We start from the raw sequence: 21,975 nt of genomic DNA, 5'->3' as shown, positions 1-21,975 counted from the left end.
CAAAGACCTAAACGACACTTTCCAATCTCATACAGGAAAAACGGATGATTCGAAAGACATTTTCAAACTTTATTTTCACACTACGACATACAGGGTCATAATTCTTATTGCAAACGATTACGAGCTTGATTTGGGCGAAGGCAATTTGTCAGAGCTTATTGGATTTAACAAAAAAATCTTAAACGACATGAACAACGTTGGTGATCGTGTTCCGAACTTGACAAGAGGGGTAGACTGGATTTATATTCATTGCGACCTTATTTCAAGAGCTGTTGACAATATTGCAGACGATGTTTTGTACACGCTGTCAACATCGACTCTTGAAATCTCTTACCCATTTTCGAAAGAGCCTCGCCGACTCTTGTGGCATCCGGTTAACAAATACCGAATTAACTCGATAAGAATCAGAATTAGTGATGGACAAGGAAATGACCTTTTTCTGAACGATCAACCGGTCGCTTTGAGCATTTTTATCGAAGAGGAAGAATAATTTTTGGGAAAAGTATATAGGATGAATCACCCAAGCGAGTGGACGAGGTTTTACGACAGAGGTCGATACAGATATCGGCACAAAGGAACAGGGGTCGTCAGAGATACTTTAATGGCAATCGGAAAACGATTCGCAAAAAGCGGAAAAAAAAGGGCAGAAGAGGCTGCCAAAAAAGCAGCTGAAAAAGCAGCTGAAAAAGCTCTTGAAAAAACGGTCGAAACCACAAAAAAAGTTGTTGAGCGTGGCGCGGAAAAAATTCAGCAAGTTCTAAAAAGAAAAAAAAGTCTCTTACCTGAGTCACAAAAAAAGCTTGAAGAGTTGATGGGAAAAAAAGGACTCAACCAAACGTCGAGACAAAAGCTTAAAAACATTTTAAGAAAAAAAGAAGCAAGGTTGAAGGTAAACCAAATCGTTTCAGAAAATTAAATTTTTTTTGCAGTTATATATACCCTGCTTTGGGAGCGATGTTCAGAAGCGGAAAGTTTTTGGAAAAAACTGAGTTTGTGCGGTTTGGTCTTTCCACGCCAATAAGCCTTCCTGGAAATAATCAGCACCAGACAAAAACTGGCTACAAATTTTCTGTAACCGACAGAAACAACTGGTACGACTGGTACAACGCTTACCTTCGAGCAGATTTTACTTTTGAAGCGACCGCAGATGGGGCTGCGGTTGCAGGAGACACTCGTTCCGCTCCTATCAATGGATCTTTTTCTTTGTTAAACAAACTTGTGGTAAAATCTGCAGGAAAACCTCTCTATAACGTTGACAACATTCACAAGCTGATATTTATCAAAAACTTGTTGGATTATTCTGATGACTTCTCCAGAAGTGTGGCAAAAAGCCAGTTTTGGTATCTTGACACGGATGACAGTAATGTTACAGCAGCGCAAGCAACAAACCTCGGAATCCGGCAAAGGGGGTTGTTGGCCCACGCGGGTGCAACGGTCAACACTATTATTCCTCTGAACAGGTACTCTTTTTTCGAAGAGCTCAGTGACAAGCTATTGCCACCAATGCAGCTTGAGCTTGAAATAGAACTTCAGTCTGACGCAGAAATGATTTGGCAGAACGACGGTACAAACAGGCGAATTGTTGTAAGAACCCTTGAGCTGTGGGTTCCAAAGCTTCGGTTCACGAGCGAAGGGCAAGTGCTTGCGAATGAAGACTTTTTAAAACCAAGAAAGTGGACTTACATGAGAGAAATGGTGCAGCCCAGCAGCAGCCGACGTGCCGCTTTCGGAACTTGGCAGATAAATCCTGGAATTAAAGACGCAAAGCACGTTTTCATCTTCATCCAGCAGACCCGAAAAGTAAACGCTCTCACCCAGAACCCGTACTTTTTTGACACTTTTGACATTGACGGAGATGACTCAGCAAAGCTCGCCACTTGCAGGTTGGAGTACGGTGCTTCCAACTTTTATCCTGAACTGGAGTATGACGAAAATTTCAAGCTGCGAATCCTCAACGACGTAATGAATTACCGTTACCGAAAGAATGATTACAATACAGGAGTTCAGCTGCAGACAAGCAACTTTAGCACACTTTATCCTTTTCTTTACTTCGACCTTCGAGAAAACAAAGATAACTTGACAAACGATCCGAAGCAGATGGTTTTTCACTACAGGCTCAATGAAGCGGCAAATGCCCAGGATTACACGATATTCGCAGCTATTCTGTACGAAAGCGAAATGGTTCTGAAGGAGGTGGGTAACGAACTGGTTGTGGTCTAAATTTTTTCACAAAATATATACACGATGACTTCTTACCACTCACGTAAGGTCGTGCTTTCTGAGGGACAAAAAGAAAGCCTCGCCAAGGCGTTTTCGAATAAAACAGCAATTACACTAAGGCTGAAGTACGAAGACATTGCAAAAGGAGATGGAAACACTTTGCATCTAACAGCGCGTCAAATCAAAAAAATAAAGCAAGCCGTTAGCGACAAAAGGGGAGTCGATCTAAAAATGAGCAAAACACAGATCAGAAACTCACTCAAGCTTGTCAAGGCCGCGGTTCTTGGTAAAGGGTTGCAGGTAAAACCAAAAGGTGGCAATGGCATGAGGGTCCGTCCTGCAGACGTGATGCGGCGGCCGCCCCCATTTATTGGAACTTGGGGAGAAAAAAAATGAATTTTGAGGACGTTCCTTTAACTGATTTTGACCTGCTTGCCTGGTGCGATTATCTAAAAATACCGATAAAAGGCATTTTTTCAAGAAACGAATTTTTACCAAAAAATCACTCCCCCTGCATAATTAACATGGACGACTTGGGCGGTCCCGGCACCCATTGGGTATGCTGCTTTAAAGAAAGAGAAAGATACGAGTACTTTGACTCTTTCGGCTTGCCGCCTCCCGCGGAATGGGAAAATGATCTTGTTCTTAAGGGAAAAAAGAGCTTTTTGCGAAACGACAACCAGCTTCAGTGGGAACTTAGCGTCCGGTGCGGCTACTACTGTTTGCTTTTTTTGAATGAACGAAACAAAGGGCGGTCGTTTAATAAAATTCTTGAAATGTTTTCTGACGATTTGTTGAAAAACGAGGCTGTGGTCAAAAGGTATTTTTTGCGTCAGGTATAGAATGGAACGACAGCCTCAAATGTTGTTCAGACAATCAACAACCTCTTTAGTGATGAGTCGAATATTTTTTTGCCACTCTGGCGTAAAATATTCAATCACAAAGTAAACGACAAGATGAGCGCAGGCAATCATTCTTTTATGAAATGAACAAATGTTCTATTGGACTAAAATTTTTCAGTCAGGTATAAAATGGAGGTGTATTGTGTAAAAGAAAGAAAGTTCACCCCCAATGTGCCTAACACAGAAAGGGTTGAAACAACAAAAAACAGCCGAAAAATGTTAAAAGTCAAATGCGCCAGTTGCGGTATTACAAAGACGCGGTTTCTTGCAAAAAGCCAGAGCCAAGGAGGCGCTTTGGCGAGACACAAGCCACGCTTGGTTGACAAAATCGCCGAGGGCGCAAGCATGTTTTTGTCTGGCCCCTCGCCCACGTTTGCGACCGCGGCCGCCAAACTTGCGGGGCAAGCATTCAAAGGAGTAAGCGACAATGTTGCATATTTTCGAAGCACATAATTGAACAAAAAAATAAAAACTTAAATGGAAAGTCAAAAAGTTTACTGCGTGAAAGAAAGGCGTTGCACTTACAACGAGCCTGACAGCAAAAAAACCTCGATAAACATCGATGGCCAAAAAATACTTGAAGCCAAATGTAACAGTTGCGGTATAACAAAGATCGTTGTTTTCGATCCGGTAAAAGGTTTTTGGACTGCCAAAGACGCTTGGAAAGCCAAACAAAAAACAAAAATTTTTTAAACAGGTATAGAATGGAGGTGTATTGCGTAAAGGAAAGGAAGTTTACTCCCAATGTGCCTGAAACCGAAAGGGTGGAAACAACAAAAAACGGCCGAAAAATGTTGAAAGTCACCTGCGCCAGTTGCGGTATCACTAAAACTCGATTTGTTTCCAATAAAACCGGTGCTGGAATTGACATTCACAAAGCCATTGGCAAGCTACCGAAACCGATAAAAGGGTGGACGCTGCCGGGGCACAACTACACCGGGCCTTACAATCCTCTTGAAAAGCAGCTGACTTACGACCCCAAAACCGGAAAGATTTTGAAAATCAAACAGCAACCGACGGGGGCGACAGACGCGGTCGCAATGCAACACGACGTCGATTACGCTGTCTGTGCTGGTAAAAAGGATGAAAAAAGTTGTAAACACGCTGCAGACAAAAAAATGGTAAAAGCTCTCGACGCGATTCCGAAAAACAAGCGGCAGTGGGGCCACGCTTTGGCAAGAAACGCTATCGCATCAAAGCAGAAGGTTGGCTTACGGGTTGGAGAAACCGTAAACAAAAAAATCGGGGAAAAAATTCCTGGTTTTCAGCAAGCGCAAGATCTTGCTATGATGATTACAGGAGCCATTGGCGGAGATAAAAAGCTTCTTGAAAAATATTGGTCAGGCGACATAGCCAAGGGCGCTTTTAACAAAAAAACAGGTTTCTTTAGCAAAAAGTTTTGGACTCACCCTTCTGAAAACCAAGACCCTTCTTGCTCAGCCACAGTTTATAACAAAAAAACAGGAAAATGGGTTAACCATTATTGCGATTAAATCTGAAAATTTTTGCCCTAAGTATAATGGCGACCGCTACCCAATACAGACGAGCCGAAATCAAGGCAATGAAACTGACCTTGGAAAAGCAACGGGACCACTACGAAAAAACATCTGCTAAATTTAAGCGTTGGCATACTCGCGGCCAAACTGCATGTGCTTTCACAGGAGGTGCCGCCACAATCCTTACCGGCTCCGGTCTTGCAACTTCTCTTTCCGCTGTTGGTATTGTTGTTGGAGGCCCATTAATTGCAACAGCAACCCTTTTTTCTCTCGCGGCAACGTCTTTGAGCGTAACTGTAAAGTTTTTCTTGCAAAAAGCGAAAAAACACCAAAAATTACTTTTACTTGCCGAAGAAACTCTGATAGCAATCAATTCTCTTACGTCTGCCGCCCTTGAAGATGGACAAATTTCTGACGACGAATACCAAGAAATCGTCAAAAAGTACGGTGCCTTCTCTTCTGAAAAAACGAAACTGCGTTACTCAAATCACACTGACGGTGTGCGCCCCCACCAATCTTGAAAACGTTTTTCGGCAGCTTTTTTCGTTTTTTTACTTTTCGTCAAATTTTCCGCAAGCTTTTCGATTATTTCTTCTTTTTTTGGCCAAGAATCGGGTAGCTTTTGGAAATAAAAATACAAAAAACAGCCGTAGTTGACGTTTTTGTTATGATTTTTGTATTCTTTCACCGCGTTTGCCAAAAATTGCAGCCTTGCCGGCTCAAAATCTTCCCAAAAAATGCCGTTTTTTTTCAAAACTGTTTTCAAATATGACAAGTTCGCCACCGGCACAATCGTTTGTTTTTCTATCTCTTCCAGTTCTGCAAAATCGTTGTGTTCGGGAAAAACAATTGGTTCAAAAGACCTTTTTTTCAACAAATCAAAAAAATTTTCAATATCTTTTTTTGTTAATTTAACGCCCAGACCATAAGGGTCATCGCCAAGTTTTTTTTTGTCTTTTAGCCACTTGAGTCTTAAAGATTCAACAAAGTTATAATAAATCGGAGCCATATTATTACTAAAGCCTGCAAGGAAACAAGGGTCAACGCCAAAATATTTTTTTTCTTCCATGTTATATTAAGTCTTTTAAGTTCAAATGGAAAATAATAAATTGGAGTCACGTTACTACAGCCCGCAAGGATACTGGAAAGGAATTTCTGCAATAAAAAAATTAGCCAAAGCCGCAAAGGTTTCCGAAGATACTGCAAAAAGGTGGCTCGGAAAACAAGCTTTTTGGCAAATCTACCTTCCCGCACCACGATACGTTCCTCGTCCAAAGTTTGATGTATCTTCTCCTAACGCGGTCCACCAGGCGGACCTTCTTTTTCTTCCTCATGACAGATTGCCGCGAGGGCGAAAAGTTTACAAATACGCGTTGACTGTTGTTGACGTTGCCAGCCGTTACAAAGAGGCCGAGCCTTTGACCTCCAAAGATTCAACTGAGGTTGCAAAAGGTTTTCAGGCAATTTACAGGCGTAGTGCACTGAAATGGCCCCAGATGCTGCAAGTTGACCCCGGGCGCGAATTCATGGGCGCTGTTACCAAAGAAATGGAAAATCGAAAAACAGCTATTCGACGCGGGCGTGTTAACATTCACAGAGATCAGGCCATTGTTGAACGTTTCAACCGCACACTGGCAGAGCGCCTGTTTGGTTATCAGTACAGTGTCGAGTTGACCCTGCCATCTGGCCAGCGGTCGACGGCGTGGGTTAAGAGGCTACCCGAAGTTATTGCCGCTCTGAACAACGAAGTTACACGGCTGACGGGCAAAAAACCCTCAGAAGCTATTAAATTAAAAGCCGTTGCTGCCAAGCCGTCGACTCCTTATTTGAGGCCTGTTGGTAAGAGCGAAAAAAAGCTCCCCTCCTCCGTGAATGTTAGATATTTGTACCAGCCGGGTGAGTTAGAAGGTGGCGGAAAACGTGCCACCGATCCAATCTGGTCTTTAAAAGTCTTTTCGCTTGAAAGAGCTGTAATGAACCCGAACGAACCTGTTTTGTATTACTTGCAAGACGGCCCCAAGCGTGGCTTTGTGCGCGAGGAGCTGCTCGTAGTACCTCCTGATACCGCCCTTCCACCAGTCAATGCCAGCTAAACGTGATATTCAATCGGTTCGGTATGTATTCCATCTTCAAGCACCCAACGTTTGTCGTAATAGGCGCTCAAACCCAGTTTTTCCTGCTCGTAAGTTACCATTTTTCCTTCCTTCATACGGAAGCCTCTGTTTGTTGCCATGTCCTTATGACCATTCAGAGCGGCCTTAAATCCTTGCCATCTTATTTCGTTTTGCGTCTTAGATACCCCCTTGGTGCTAAACTTCTTTTTTTCACCTTCTGGTTCCTCGATAAAATAACACTTTGAGCAAAGCGCAATCATCCGGCTGCCCGTACACTCAAGCTTAAAGAGACCAGGGGTGCGGCCGCTCCACTTGTCCCAAGCCAGCCATTGTTTTTTTTGGGCCTCGAATTCTTGTTTTAGCTCAGGTTTTACGATGTCCTCAAGCTTCGAAGCAGAAATGGCCATGTAACAGCTGTCCGTGTCCATCTGAATGAGCTCAAAGTCCATTCTATCAAAATACTTATCTAAAAAGTCGTAGTAAAACTTGAGCATGCGCAGCTTTGCCAACTGGTAAACCGCGATCCCAACTTGAAAGGGCCTGCTGATTGTTATCCGGGGCTTGCGGCTTTCCAACTCGTACGCTTGCCCGATTTCATCTAAGTCACTAAAATACGCGCTTCGTAGAGCTCTATCAACTACTTTCTCATCTTTGGTGTATATCACATTCGTTTGCCGTTCTAGTGCCTCTATCAGCTTCCCGTAAGCACTGTTTCCTAACAGCTTAAACACGTCAGCCAGCAAGGCCTTGCTCTTATCAACATCACCTGTTCTCCGCGCCTCTGTCACTTGTTCTACAAACCAGGGGAAGATCTTTTTCGGTTGGTAGTCAATCGTTCGGTGAACCGCCGTTATCTCTGCCCCGTGTTCCACATACCAGCGCAGCAGTGGAGCATACAAAAGAATTTTTTTGGCAGAAAGGGCTCCAACGAGCTTTTTACCATCTCCACGATTTCTTTTTGTTTTTTTCAAGTATTCATACATGTGTCGTGGAACAGCTTCGCCTGGAACCACTTTGTTGTAAAAGAATGGCGGCATCTCTTCAAACTTTTTCCACAATTTTTTTGGAATCTCAATATCAACTTCCGCAAATCCAAACCATCTGCGTATATAAGAAGGATTTTCTCCTTTCAGATTTTGCATAAGTAAATAGGCTTCTGCTACTTCAAATCCTGAACATTGCCGGACTTCTTCTTTTCCGCAGGGCATGTCTTCCAACATTGTTGACAGATAGAGGGCATTTGCGTCGTAGCCAACGATGTTTTTGCAAAAATTTGCGTTTTCGAACTGGTGGTCTCTTATCTTTGTGACGCCAGCTTCGTGGTACCTTGTAAATACTATGCTTGGCCCTCCAACAACAGCCTCTTTCAGCATCTCATACGCTTGTTTGCACGGGCTGTACATTTCTGCGCCCCTCTCGACCGCCCCCCGAAGCAGGTAATGCAAACTCACACCAGGAATGCTGACGGCGTCTTTTAGGATGTCTACTCCCTTTTCAGTGTAAAAAGCTTTCATCTTTTCCAAGGCTTCCAGGCCAGGAGCCACGTCGAGGTTGTTGTAATAGCAAAGCCAATCTGCGAAGGTGCGCATACCCTTTTCTCGGAACAGCTTCTTGCAGGCTCGCCATTCTGAAAGTTCAAGCACAAAGGAGTTTTTCAACCTTGAATACCAAGCAAGATAATCCGGCAACCCTGGGTAGTCAAGCTTCTCGGGGGAGTCAAACCACTCATAAGGAAACCACGATTTCGTAGCCTCGCATCCGTATGCCTTAACCCACTTTTCATAGCTTGTTCCTGGCCCAAGGTAGTTGATAATGTCAAGGAAACGGAAGCCCTGAGTGAGCAAGAACATGATTTTGTTACAGTTTTTTGCCACTCTGACTTTGCCCGTTGTGTCAGCAAGGCGGTCCGCGAAGTTATTTTTGATCAGATTCAGATCGTAACTGCCAGAGTTGAACCCAACTACAGGAACCTGGTTGCACCATTCCTCAATTTTTTGTCGCTGCGCTTTTGGAAGCAGGCCAACGTCTTTTGGCATAAATTCCGCTCTTACTTGAGCCCGGATGTTTTTTCCGCGTCTCTCCAGCTCTTCCATAAACTTGCGGACCAGCTCCGCGGGGTCTCTTTCACAGATGTGGGTGGGCTCTCTTTCAAGGGTGTCACCGATGCTTACCGAGATTGGCACGTGTGCGTTTTCGATCGTGAGTGTTGACGTCGGTTCCTTTCGCTGATTATTGTCGCCATACGCCTCGAAATCGTACAAGATCGCGTGCGGCGCCCGCGGTGGATCAACAACGATTTCCCTTACTTCGCACGCCCAAGCCTCGATCACGCGGTAGCCGGCCCTTCGTAGCAATCTTGTACGTTTCATTGTGGCTTTAAACCTGTCTTCGCGTGTTTGGTCGTTGCGGTCAATGATTTTGTTACGATCTTGCGGGTAACATTTTCGACACCCATGCCAGTGGCAGCCGTGGTATTGAAATACAGTTTTTGAAATAGGGTCGTACCCGTCGACAGGTGCGCGCTCAACCCAACGCTCGCCACCATGCCCGCACATCGCGTGGTGTATGTGAATTTTCCGCCGCTTGGCTTCTCGTTCAAGCCACCGAAGCGATTCTTTGGAAGCTTGATTGCTTGGATAGAAAGCCTTCTCAAAGCTTGTCTGCGGTTCTTCAACCTTTTTGCCCGGGCTATCAATTATTGTTTTTCCTTGGCTGCAAGTTTGATAATGGCGTTTAAGGTGGCAAGCTTGTGTAAATCTCGCGTTGCAATGGGCGCATGCATACGTCTTGGCTAACCTTTCAATATCCTTAATGACAAACGCGTGCCCTTCGAAAGTGCCGATTGTCAGAATGTTCTTCAGCATAGCTGGAGGGTTTCTTTTTAGGTGCCATACGACTTCCTCATCTTTTACCCGCACAGGCTCATAAACTCGGATGCCGAGCCAATCAGAAAAAGCGGCACCCTGATTCAGATGCCTTTCAACTTTATCTAATTCATCAAGAGATGTTTTTGGACAGTCGATCGGCACAGTTTCGAGTTTGAAGAAACTCTTTGCGAGACCTCGAGCTGCTGCTGTGCTTCGATCAATACGCGCTCCTTGGTGCACAGCAATACAACGCCATAGACACAAATTATCAAGATAGGTATCTAGCGCAACCATCGACCGGCCATGCGCAAGGTTGCGAAGCCAGTCTGGTAAGGGGCCTGTGCCTAACAGCGGTTGTCGGTCAAGCACAACCTTTACATCAACATTAAAAAAGCTTTCAAACTTCCACTTTGTAGAAGGTCTTTTAATATTGTCCGGGGCTAGGCGTTTTGTCTCCTGTTCGGTCAACCATTTTTCCGCTGCAGAAAGCTTATTAATCCAAGGTGAGCCTTTGTTAATGTAGTAAACAATGGCCGTATCATCATCAATGTTGCGCAACCGATACGAGTAAGTATGCCTGATATAAAACGCTGTGTTTACATTTTCTCGAATTTTTTCCATAAAGTTTGGTGTAAGGTCTTTTTCCAAACCTCTGATAAAGCGCCATCGAATAAAACGCCGGCCACTATTTTCCTCCCCCTCGTATTCCGCGACATCAAGAAGGTTTAAAATCTCATTCTGATAATTTGTTACCACCCGATTTTCGTGTGGTACAAAAGGATCAAATTCATTTAGAATGTTCTTCCTTTTTTGCTCCTTCTTTTCCTTGGGACGAAGTCGCTGAGGGGGTTTTGGGTGATACTTTTGTGCAAGCAACGGTTTTAGCAAACGCTTTTGCACTTCAAGCGGGATCGGTTCATCCAGTATATTACGGACAACTTCACGAAGTGGGCCCGATATTTGAGGCATTCGCTCAATTTGTTGCTCAACAAACTCGTCAAATTGACTTGCTTTGTTCGCGGTCAACAAGGTCTTGCTGAAAGCCATGTAACTAAAAAGCACAAATGTTCAATTGACATGAAGCCGCGAGCGGCATGCAAATTTGTGCGTGGGTGTCGGGGGTTTCCCCGAATGATATTTTTAGACGTTGTAATATCATGACTCATCGCCGCCTGTCAAAAAAGCGTCGCGTGGCGTGACAGTCACGGGCTTGTTTGAACATGTCAAGGGCTTGCCTGAACATGGTATGCAAATTTTGTCTTTTTTCCGCGTGGGTAAACAAAGTCGGGGAATTTAGCGTGACTCATTAAAACTTGCCAAAAAACAAACTCCAGCTGCGATAAAGCGTCTAATTCAGAGTGGTATTTGTCGAATCCTCTCTATACTACTCAAGATTCAAAACGCACGTGCAGATAATTCTGCTCATTAACCTAAAATGCTAATGAGAAGAACAATAGAGATTCCTGATTTGTTTTCATACCAGCGTGCATACTACCTATGTCTCACATGATATGCAAAACGACAGCAAACAAAACTTTAAGCTATTTTTGAGCTATGGCTATTTTTTTTTTTTTTAAATGCGCGTCTCTGAACGACAACCAACAATCAATCAACTGAAAAACGGCGGAACAGAACGAAATAACTGCTTGAAATGTCACTAAACATATTTATTTTAATTCTAAGGTGCTGTCTGCGGAATCGGTCTGCGGTCGTCTTCAAAAACACCAATTATGACGTCACAAGTTTTTATTTCCGACAATTTTCCGACAATTTTTCCGAGCACTCTACGATTATGAAGGCCTAAAAAAAGCATTTTTCAACTTGCAATATCTCTGCAATGCAATGTCCGATTACTTTGAAACTTCAAAAAAAATCGAAATTTCTGTTCATTTGACCTTTAAGTTGTTCTTAGGCCATCCCAATAAAATGTTTTGTTTCCCATCGCCCCGTCTCTTGTGATGGTGGGTCGGTCGGTCGGGCAAAAAAAAAAGAAAAAAGAAAAACACTTTAAGGGGTCTAGGTTCATTTAAGAAGCCAGGAGATACAGAACTGAAAGATTTTGTTTCAGTCGATCTCGCCGAGAATGTTGGAACAATCTTTAATGCCCCTGACACGAAACAGCCTTTGAAAAACTTAGTATCGATGTTAATAAAAGAAAAGGACATCACATCATACCAACTGTTGTTAATAAAACAAGATCGTGTGCTTGTAAATTAAAGTAGTTGCCTCTTTGACTAGTGAATCTGGAATTTTGTTTTTTTTACATTTCGAAAAAAATGGGTCGGTCGGGCGATGGGAAACGAAATATTTTATTGGGATGGCCTTAGGTAAATAAAATGACTGAAGTTTTTTTCGCGCCAAAAATAAAGCGACAATAACAACTAGGTCATTGTGTTTATGGGGTGGTCTGCGGTGGGAATTTATTATAAACAAGAATCTGCAAGCAGTTTACAACCGTGCGGTTACTGTTTAACCACCTCTTTCAGTTCTTTGGCTAGAAAGGTACGGCACCGCACAGTAAAAAATCTTTAGAAAAGCAGTCACTTAAGAAACACACAAGTCGTGTTTGGGTCAGTCACGGAGTGTGCGTGACATGAATGTCCTTCAGCACGACTGGCCGGAAAAATGCCTGCTTACGCATGCAAATATTTATTTTGTTCCGAATGTTCAATAAAATAAACCCAAACCAGTTCATGAATGGCATTAAAAGAAGTCCATTTCACGCCAAAATAAAGGAGGTCTTTCCGACAACCTTTCTCGAATTAGCTGTAAATAGAGCATACTTGCCTGCGCAGGTAATTCCCCTGGCGCGATGACATGTATTCCGTGCCTTGACACATTCTTGCTGAGCTTGCAATATACGTTTCGATTCCCAGAATAAACTCAAAACAAAGATTGGAATATCCCGAAAACAAGTCGTTGTTTTGCAATATTCAACACATTCCGGGTAAATTGTACGACTTGTACTCGCTCCGAACCAAACGCCTGAATAACACAAAAATAACTATTTCACACAGAGCGCAGAGTGTTCGTAAATTTTTTTAAAATAGGTGAATGATTATTTATAGCTACAGGTGAGCGATCGCGTGGCATGGGTCTGACATAGTGGTAGTTTTTAAATAGCTTGGACATGTCCAAGCGGTCTCCAATATTGCGTGACCGTGACAAAGGAGCCGGCTGGGCCGCGTGGGTCTGGAACGATTTACCGACAAAAAAAAAAAAACTACAAAAAACGAAAAAACGCCGGCCAGATTATGAACCGGCTTCGCACGGTTAATAAAACCACTTCGACCCAAGCTTCACGGCTGTGTGTATACTATCCCTTTGTACTTGACAAATTCAAAACTCTCGCATAATTTTAGCACGAAGGTCGACCAAGCAAATCACCACGAAAGCAGTAAACAATGTAAACAAAAAACAATTAGAACTTGAAACAAAAACATGCAGCTGGTAGCAAGGGAGAGACAAGTTTCTGCTCGTAAGTACACGTAACTAGTATCAAGCGCGGGAAAATAGGTGGCCTGTGAAATGCAACCGGTGACAAACGCGGGAAAACATGAAACCGGTGGTAAACGCGGGAAACATGTAACCGGTGTCAAGCGCGGGAAAACGTGTAGCCTGTGGCAAGCACGGGAAAACATGCAACTGGTGACAAACGCGGGAAACATGCACCAGTGACAAGCGCAGGAAAACGTGTAGCCTGTGGCAAGCACGGGAAAACATGTAAACTCTGACAAGCGCGGGAAAACACGTATCCCGTATCCTGTGACAAGCGCGGGAAAACACGTAACCAGTGGTAAGCGCGGAAAACATGTCAACATGGCTCTTGATTTTACCTATACAAGATAGCATCTATTTCTTTGTGAACTGTTTGGTCACAGTTTGTTCCCGGGTTTGTTGCACGACTTTTTATAAACCAATTACAGACGGTAAATAATAACTTGTCGCTTTCGTTTGAGAACATGTTTCTTTAATCACTACAGCATCCCATTATAGCTTACTTGAGTTCCTGCAGCCTCTGTTGTTCTTCCTCGTCCTCCAGGTGTCTGTTCAGTGTTTTTTTGGTATACTGTGCAAAGCTGATGTAAAGCAGCACGGTACTACTAAGAGTCACCACCAAAACAGACATAAGCTGAGGCAAGTAATTTTTCGCTTCACTGCCTGTCACGTCCACTGAGAACCGAGTGGTCAGCTCACAGAAACTGAGTGGAGGGAATAATAAGCACAACGTAAATTGCCCGAGAAACAAAGGAATATAAGTACTCGTGTCTGCAGTTACTCCTCGTGATCAAATAGTCATAGATTTATCAGCAAGGGGTGTGGTTGTTTGGTATAAAACTGAGAAAGAGCTATTATAGTTTTAGTCTACCCCGATGAAACGGAGAAAATACTGTGGAGAGGATCATCTAATTGCAAATAAATAGACTCAGTTCCAATTTATCAGAAAGCCAATTATGAAATTCAAGGTATTTCGAGACATCTTGCCAGCATTGTCAAGAAATCACGTACAATTTTATAGGTGTTTCATAAGTCATGGCTTCATATAGCCTACGAACAACCCCCGAAAGGAAAGCTAAGTTTCTGACAGCACAATAAATCTCTTAGACTAGCTTGTTCTTGTCATACGACTCAGGATAGCTCAATAGGACAATTCAAGTTCTGATCATACCCATTCCACATAATTCAAACTTTACTTTATGTCATCTATTTTGTATTTGATGAGAGGTCTGGAAAGTCTAGTTTAGTTAATGCACAGAGTACCTTCTCCTAGGCTATCAGTAGCTTTTACAAAGCAGATAGTTTCAGAAACGTTTTTCAGTAGATGCTCACCTCAAATGAGTACCAACAACCCGTAGTTGGAAATGAAAGGTCCCGGAACCTTGAAACACCAGCTGTGAGACTCCTGTGGAGTTCAGAATCTCGTACGGTTGGCTTCCATCAAATGCTTTCCCATTGTTAGCTGACTCAAAACAGCTCTGATAATTCTGAAAAAATTTCCAGGTTAGTATATAACAGTAAATGTGTTTATTTCACACAGGTTGACACTTTATCAGAAATAACAAGTCTTGGTCAGTCTTTTTCACTCTAAAGGCAAGAAGTTAAGTTTTTGTACACTTTTTAAGAAACTATTTACAGATGGCCACAAACCGATTTTTGGTGAACTGCCTATTACAAAAGATTTACAAACTTGAATAACTAATGTTAAATATCACACAATATAGCCTACATTTTGCGTCCAGATGTTGCTTAAATCGCCAGAGTTATTTCCTGCCAGATTCCTCCATGTCTGTGCTTCAGATAAACACTTTGCCTGCAAAAACAACCGATGAAGGTAAATTAACACAATAGACCATATTTGTATTCTCGGTATTGGACTGGAACTAGCTTGCAATGGAGGCTGATGCGGGGAGCTTCATGTCATTTGCATTTGAAAAGATAACCCGCATCAGCCTTCATTGTAAGCTAGTTCCAGTCCAATACCGAGAATACGAATATGGTCTATTCCATTGGAATTTATCCTTAGTTAAAGCAGGTTTAGGTGGCGAAATATTTTGGGGGTAGCAATTGAAGGTATAAATGTTAAAAATGACTGGGACACCCGCTCAGCACCCCAGTTTAATATAACAGCTGTTCATTTGTTTGAAAATAAAAGGACTTTATTTAAGCGTAAATATATTTAGAAGTGTTGTGGTAACTGTAATTGCAAAAGAACTTTGGTATTGCGGGCCAAATTCTAGATTGGCTTAGGAGCTATCTAAAAGGAAGGCTGATATACACAACTGGCAACGGAACGAAATCAGACTTCCTCCCAGTCACATTCGGCATCCCGCAAGCAGGGTTGGAAATTAGCGCTCGCCCACTCGCCCAGGCGAGTGTGAAAACTGTCGGGCGAGTACAAATCACAGATCACTCGCCCGGTTTGGCGAGAACGCGTACGATTTTCAATATATTACTCAAAATAAGAGGAACTTTTACTTTCCACTTTAAAATAATCTACACTGTGCATAAACCGATAGCTTACCAACATTTTGAAATTTCCATTAAAGCTATTTGCTTGCAAACTACAGGTATTTGAGAATACACATCAGATTAAACTGTGTTTCAACTTTTGATGGAAGTATCCCCCCGTTTTTATTGTGGAGTAAGGTCAATTTTCGCTGACTTTTCATTTAAGAAAAAGGCTTAGATTGCAGTCTGTATCGTGATCTACCACTACAGTGGCACAGTGAGTATAAAACGTGCTTAAAAATTTTAGTTATACATTTTATTATTCGTGGGGGGAGGGGGGCTAAATTTCCCTTTTTTAATGAAGGAGACTGGGCGAGTCAAAACTGATCTGGGCGAGTGCAATTTGAAGGTCACTCGCCCCGATGGCGAGTGCTCCGAAATTTTAGTTTCCAACCCTGCGCAAGGGTCTGTTCTGGGTCCAACACTCTTCACCCTGTTTACAAACGACCTACCATCATCTGTAGAAACCGGAGAAGTCTATATGTTCGCTGACAACACAACAATTTACTGCATAAGTGACACGGCAGACGGGGCCATTACAAAACTCAACACGGCATTGAGTGAGTTACACTCGTGGTGTCTTACTAACAGGCTTACACCCCACCCAGGTAAAAGCGAGGCGATGCTCATTTATAGAGGAAACATTACGAAGTATCTTGCGCCAATTATCATTGGGGAGTCTGCCATTAAGTGGGTCAACAAAACACGCTTGCTAGGAATGACAGTGGACGAGAATCTCAGCTGGGTCCCGCACACACAGGAGCTCAAAAAGAGTTTTGCGAACAAATTAAGCTTGCTTAAGAGATAAAGGTTTCTACCAAAAGACGTCCTTGAAGATTTTTACTTTAAGGTCATATTGCCCTCCGTGAACTACGGTTTAGTTCTATGGGGATCGTGCTGCAATGCAGAACTCATTCATTCCATTGAAAGACTGCACTGTAGAGCCGCTAGAATTACATATAATCTGCCTAAAGATATGGCTTCTACCGAAGTACTAGAACGGTCTGCGTGGACAAATATTAATTTCCATTACAAATTCGCCGTGTTGAAGCTCGTGCAAAATGCATATAATGACACATTACCCACCATCTTAAGTAGATGCATTATTGGGAAGCGAGATCATAAGAGCGTCCTGCTCTTAGGATCGCCTGTACCTATGCAAGATAAAAAAAATCGATTTTCTCAAACTTTGTCAGGATAAAGGCTTCTACTAACTTGTTTCAAAAATGTACCTTTGAGATTGTTTCGATTTTTATTTTTTTCGAGACGGCTCTTCGAATTTGGCCGCTCGAAGCGCCAAATTCGGCTCTAAAATACCACTTTTTTCGAAGGCGAGCATAAAAAAATATGATCCGTAGCAGTAAAGGCTGGTACATAGTATTAAAACATCATCTTTCAACAGTTAATTAACGCTGTCAGATCCGAATAAAATTTAAATCTGAATTTTTATCAAATTTTCAAAATTATACACTTCGGCCATGTTGCATCACGCCTAAAATTAGGTCAACTTCGTGAGCCAAAAAGTCAATCTGGTACATGGATTAGGCTGTCAAAACTATTTTTCTGAATAAAAGTATCACTTCATCTTAGCTTTTATCGAAAAACTAGCTTGGGTAAATAAAACGGAAAAAATCGAGAGCGGCTTGAAAACATGACACTTGAGCTAATTACTTGACAGTTTGACCTTTCATGTAGCGATTGTTATCGCACGCATTGATCTAGAAAAGTTCGACTTTGGGTCTTATCCCCGTCAAATAGTATTTTTAGTCTCCCAAATAGCCGAGCGAATTCATTTATTACACTTAACAGTAAAAAAAGCCTCAAATGAACATTCTCAGCACGTTTATTTTGAGTTACAAATTCTGCAAATTACATCTGGCGGTTTGGCGAGGTCCGACAATGCACGCAATGAAAATATCAGTTTATAAATCACCACTGAGATAAATCTTCCTTAAAAATTGAAGGATAGATAGTAAACTTAATAACACATTTTCCTACCTTTATCGAGCCTATTTTGACGAGAAGTGGTAACGTAAATGCTTCCATTCTACAAAAGCCATCATGATAAACCGTCGGCGAATGTTCTCAAGTTACATATTAACCACAGACACAGGGTACCCAAGCAGCCTTGAAGACTGGGGAGGTGGGGGACGGGTTTTGTACAATGTCTAAAGAAAAACGACTTAAAAAAAGAAAACGCTAAATTTAAAGGCTATAAAACAAGTTATAGTGCAAATTTCGCTTTAACAATGAAAAAACCTCTTTGCTTTCGGTCACCTTTCTTGCTCCCAGTTCTTTACTCTAAAAAGGTGCGACACAGCATATTGTTTTTAACTAGTGGTAACCACAGGCTAGAAAGTGTGAGCCTTGACGCACTAAGAAAAGGTACTGGTACAAGAGCGCGTAATTTTAGATGGCAGAGTGTCGATAAACAAAATGATAAAATAGACATGACAAAAGACAATCATTCCGAGTAACGCGTCACGCAAGGAACAAGTGCATGTTTTTATCGTTTCCTATTGTCGCGAACCAATCAAAGTTGTTTTTTGATTGACAGTTTTGGGAAGTGTAAACTCGCTCTATGTTGTGCTCGCCCTTTACTAACGCGGCGCGATTAATGATAAGTCACTGGACAAAAGACGATGATTCCGAGTACCGCATGATTTCCCCGGGGTGATTTCCGCGAACCGGCCGTTAACCAGTCAGAGTTGTTTTTTTGATTGACAGTTGTTTGTTAAGTGTAGTTGTGGCTGCTTCTAAGTCACTCGACCAAAAGAGTTTCAAAAACCCAAAACGACGTTTATTCACAGGTAAGATAGGTTGTACTACACATGTAGATTCTTGAACATTAACTGGATTACCCGAGCTGGATTACCCGAGATAACAATCTGTGGGAAGAACCGAACTGAAATAAGCTAAAGTTCTAAGCACATCACTAAAATGATTTACAACATTGAGCGGAAAGTTCAACGAACAGTTTCTTACCGTTTAGGCCTTTAACAACACATGACACGGTCCGATGGAAAACGATTTGCTTTCACCAATACATATTTATAAGAGCACCACACGATGCGAAAACAAAATGGCGGTAAGTAAACGAGCGAGCGGTCGCTAAGCTGCGTAGATAACCGCTGATCATAATCTGGCTGAACTGCAGCCACAGTTTCATAGCGGTCAAACGCAAAAATTGACGTCACATCCGGTCTTTGCCGCCTCGAACTTTTGACTCGAAAGTGGGCAAACTTTTACAAGAAATTGTTAAAGAAATAGTACGGTGAAAGAACAGTTCAAGCTGGGACACTCAGTGGAGATGAATTATCAAATTTTCAATCCATAAGCGGCGTATAAACCTTAACTTTCCAGGGACGGCGTTAACTTTTGGCTTTAAAGCAAAAGTTTACGGAAAATTTAAGACTTTGTATGGAAAATGTTGGCGGCAATTACACATGAACTGCGCACGCGCGCTGCGTTTGACCGCTGTGTGAGCCACAGTAGTCAAGTTGAGATGTGATTTTCCTCGATCGATAAACTCGCTATGTTGTCAGTGTTATGACGAATTCCTCGAGAATAATATTGGCTTTGCCGTGGTTTATCTGTGATACAATCATCGCAAAATAATAATAAAGTATTTTTCGTTTGTCTCACGACGTAGTGTCACTTGTGATGTAGATCGCGACGTTTTGACTGCACACTGCTAGTCTTCATCAGGCGATAGGGTCGACTGGTCGGGTGTAACCTTATTAAGCACGCTGCTGCGCTGTGATTGGTTGGTTTTCAACAGCTGTGATCGCAAATTTTCTCAAAAGCAACACCTAAAAAAAGGTCTGCAAATTGTAATGTTTGCAATCTTCCTTGTGACAGAAGCCTAGATCTTATGTGACAAACTGTTGGGAGATTAACTTATTTTTCGCATTCTTATCGTTCTTGGAGAACACTTTTTGCTCTGCCTTTGTTACGACCAACTGTCGTGATTGACACATTTTTCGTATTCTGATCCTTTTTAGTGGAAGCACAAAATTTTCAACTTCTGTTTTTTTGTTCGCCTGTTACTAACGTGGCGCGCACGCGTAAAACGCAATCCGCTTGTCACTGTCAAGATTAGGGTTGCAGGCCTCTCTTGGGCCCGCAATGATAATCATCCTTAGTGTAGTTCCTTTTTTCTTTACACCTGACAAGAGTGTGTTATCTTTGCCTCCAATAAATTAATTCACATCTTGGGCAAATAGATCTCTAACAAACTGTAGGAAAAATACCGCCGGTATTGTGAATTTTACGTGCGCGATCTCCGTAAATGCATTTTTTCTCTTTTACATGATAGATATCCTGATATCAAGGAAGCATGTTTGTCCTCTTGTAATTTCAAACACACATTTCTTTGTCTTGTCTTTTGAAGGCAGTAACTGATTATTCTTACTTTCACTAACGTCAGAAGCACAAATGCTGGAAATTTTTCATACTTCGTTCAATAAAGGATTATTTTTCGCCTTACACACAGGGGCCTGTCAACAAGTCAGTTTTACATTAATTTACTTACTACAGTCACAAGCGAGGGCAAGTTCACTTATAGCAGCGATGTACTCTGCTTTGCGCTTAGAATTAAACGCCTCTGTAGAAATGTCAAAATAATTACACACTGTATTGAGCATTGCAATACTAAATTGCTTCAGCTGCTTTTCCCTGTACACAGCACAAATATCAAGGTTGTCATGCACGATGCTGCAACCGCACTTGTTCAAGTATAGCTTGCCGTGTGTCGTCTATCATCTGCTCTTCTTCTGATGTCTTCCTCCAGAAGATCCAGCTGACCATGACGCAATTTCGCCACCATTCTTGATCAAATCCCCTGTATTTGCTGCGCGCTGAGGTAGTCGTCACTCTTAAAAACGCTTCGTGCCATCCATTTTTGTTGCCAATCGCATGTCGCATGCTTCGATGTTGGGATCCTGTTTTTGGCCCGTTGCTTGGCCAAGTTTAAATTTTTCTTCTAGGTAACTCTACTGGACATTGTTAAAACGGGTCGCCTTTTTAGTTGTCTTTAAGGCCCAGCCTTCGGGTAACGGGCTTGCACTTTTAAAGGTGTGGCCTTGTTCAGGGTTTGCCGACACTGCCTCACTCGTGCCGTCAGCTAGAAGGGCGTGGTACTTTTTCATTGCAATGTCATAGAGTGTTTGTTTCTCAGTTACCATCTTACACTGTCCAAACAGAAGGTGTTTTTCTAGACTGGAGTATCGCTTGTACATATTCTGCGCAACATTTATTTGGGAACCCAAGGAGCTCGCATGAGGACTCGTCTTTCTCGACTGCTGGTTGCTTTTTTTCACGCTACAGGAAGTAACACATCAGTGGATTGGAACAAATGTATGGACTGTGAGAAGGTGATACTGCGTTCTCCTTTGACTGCTTTTGTTGGGTGCGAGCACCATGAACTCAGAGCAGTACAGTTCGTCCCATTTGATCGCCATCTGACACCAAATAAGTCCCGATGTCTTGGGCAGATAGTCAGTCTGAAGGTGGGTATTCGTTGATATCAAACAACCCTGCGAGAAAATAATGATATACTACAGCTTTTTAACCGAAGCTTCCATTCAAAGTCACACCCCCACCTGACAGACTCGCTTCGTAGGATGTTTTAAAAATTTTCTGTCATTTCTGGATACCAGATAAAAAGGCGGAAAATTTAGTGTTCATGAGATCCTGCTACGACCAGCGAGACATTCCAGACAACGTAGTTTTTGGGTGCGCATTTGAAAAACGCTCGTTTTCCAAATGCGCATTCAAAAACTTCATAGGCCCATTCTACGCAGGCTACTGTACAGACAACCAAACACCATATGCGTAAAGATTTTCTGAATTTTTGCCAGCCTCGTTTCCAGTGCCTCTCTCTTTTTCCTTCCTTGGGAACAGGGTTTTTGCATGACAATCAGGCAGAATGTGTGACACCGTACCGAGATCTCTTAAGCAGGGCAGGTCCCATCCTAAATGCATCTTCTTTTGAAAAGTAAGCTGTTCATAATTGGAATATGCAAATAAAGTCAACGATCGCACAATAAATTTGACCAATTATTTTAAAATACGAAACATATACTAAGCTGCTTACCTACTCGAGCGAGTATGAGTTTCGCCTCACAATCTAATAGAGCGTCTCCAATAGCACGGTAGGTACCCAGGTGGCCTTGGAAATTTTTTCTTGCAACTTCCCACACCTCAACGACCATTTATCATTAGCTGGTCCGCAAGCTCCACCAACAAGTGTGACAAAACCACATGAAGCCATTGATCGTGAATTAAAGCACAATTCTACTAATTTTCCAGCTAGGTATTTCGTAACCCAAAGTGTGCACAACACAGTTGAAGTTAATTTTAAAAA

The 21,975-nt window shown here is 42.4% G+C and overlaps 1 protein-coding gene across 4 annotated transcripts in view; it reads right to left on the bottom strand.

Moving 5' to 3' along the window:
* Nucleotides 1-21,975, bottom strand: part of LOC144634503 (cation channel sperm-associated auxiliary subunit epsilon-like) — a 44,509-nt gene that overhangs the window by 6,855 nt on the left and 15,679 nt on the right. For all 4 annotated transcript variants that reach the window (XR_013567213.1, XR_013567215.1, XR_013567214.1 and 1 more), the window contains 3 exons: nucleotides 14,827-14,910; nucleotides 14,430-14,584; nucleotides 13,601-13,801 (listed from right to left, as the gene is read on the bottom strand). Coding sequence is in view for 1 of the 4 variants with exons in the window: in XM_078493469.1 (XP_078349595.1) it covers nucleotides 13,601-13,801; nucleotides 14,430-14,584; nucleotides 14,827-14,910 (440 nt within the window). In the remaining 3 variants the exon portion in view is untranslated. The remainder of the gene's footprint in view (nucleotides 1-13,600; nucleotides 13,802-14,429; nucleotides 14,585-14,826; nucleotides 14,911-21,975) is intronic.

The sequence above is a fragment of the Oculina patagonica genome, chromosome 13 (genome assembly GCF_052425735.1).
Source record: "Oculina patagonica isolate OP01 chromosome 13, crgOcupat, whole genome shotgun sequence".
Taxonomy (NCBI): domain Eukaryota; kingdom Metazoa; phylum Cnidaria; class Anthozoa; order Scleractinia; family Oculinidae; genus Oculina; species Oculina patagonica.
This window is presented reverse-complemented; position numbering and strand designations above follow the sequence as displayed.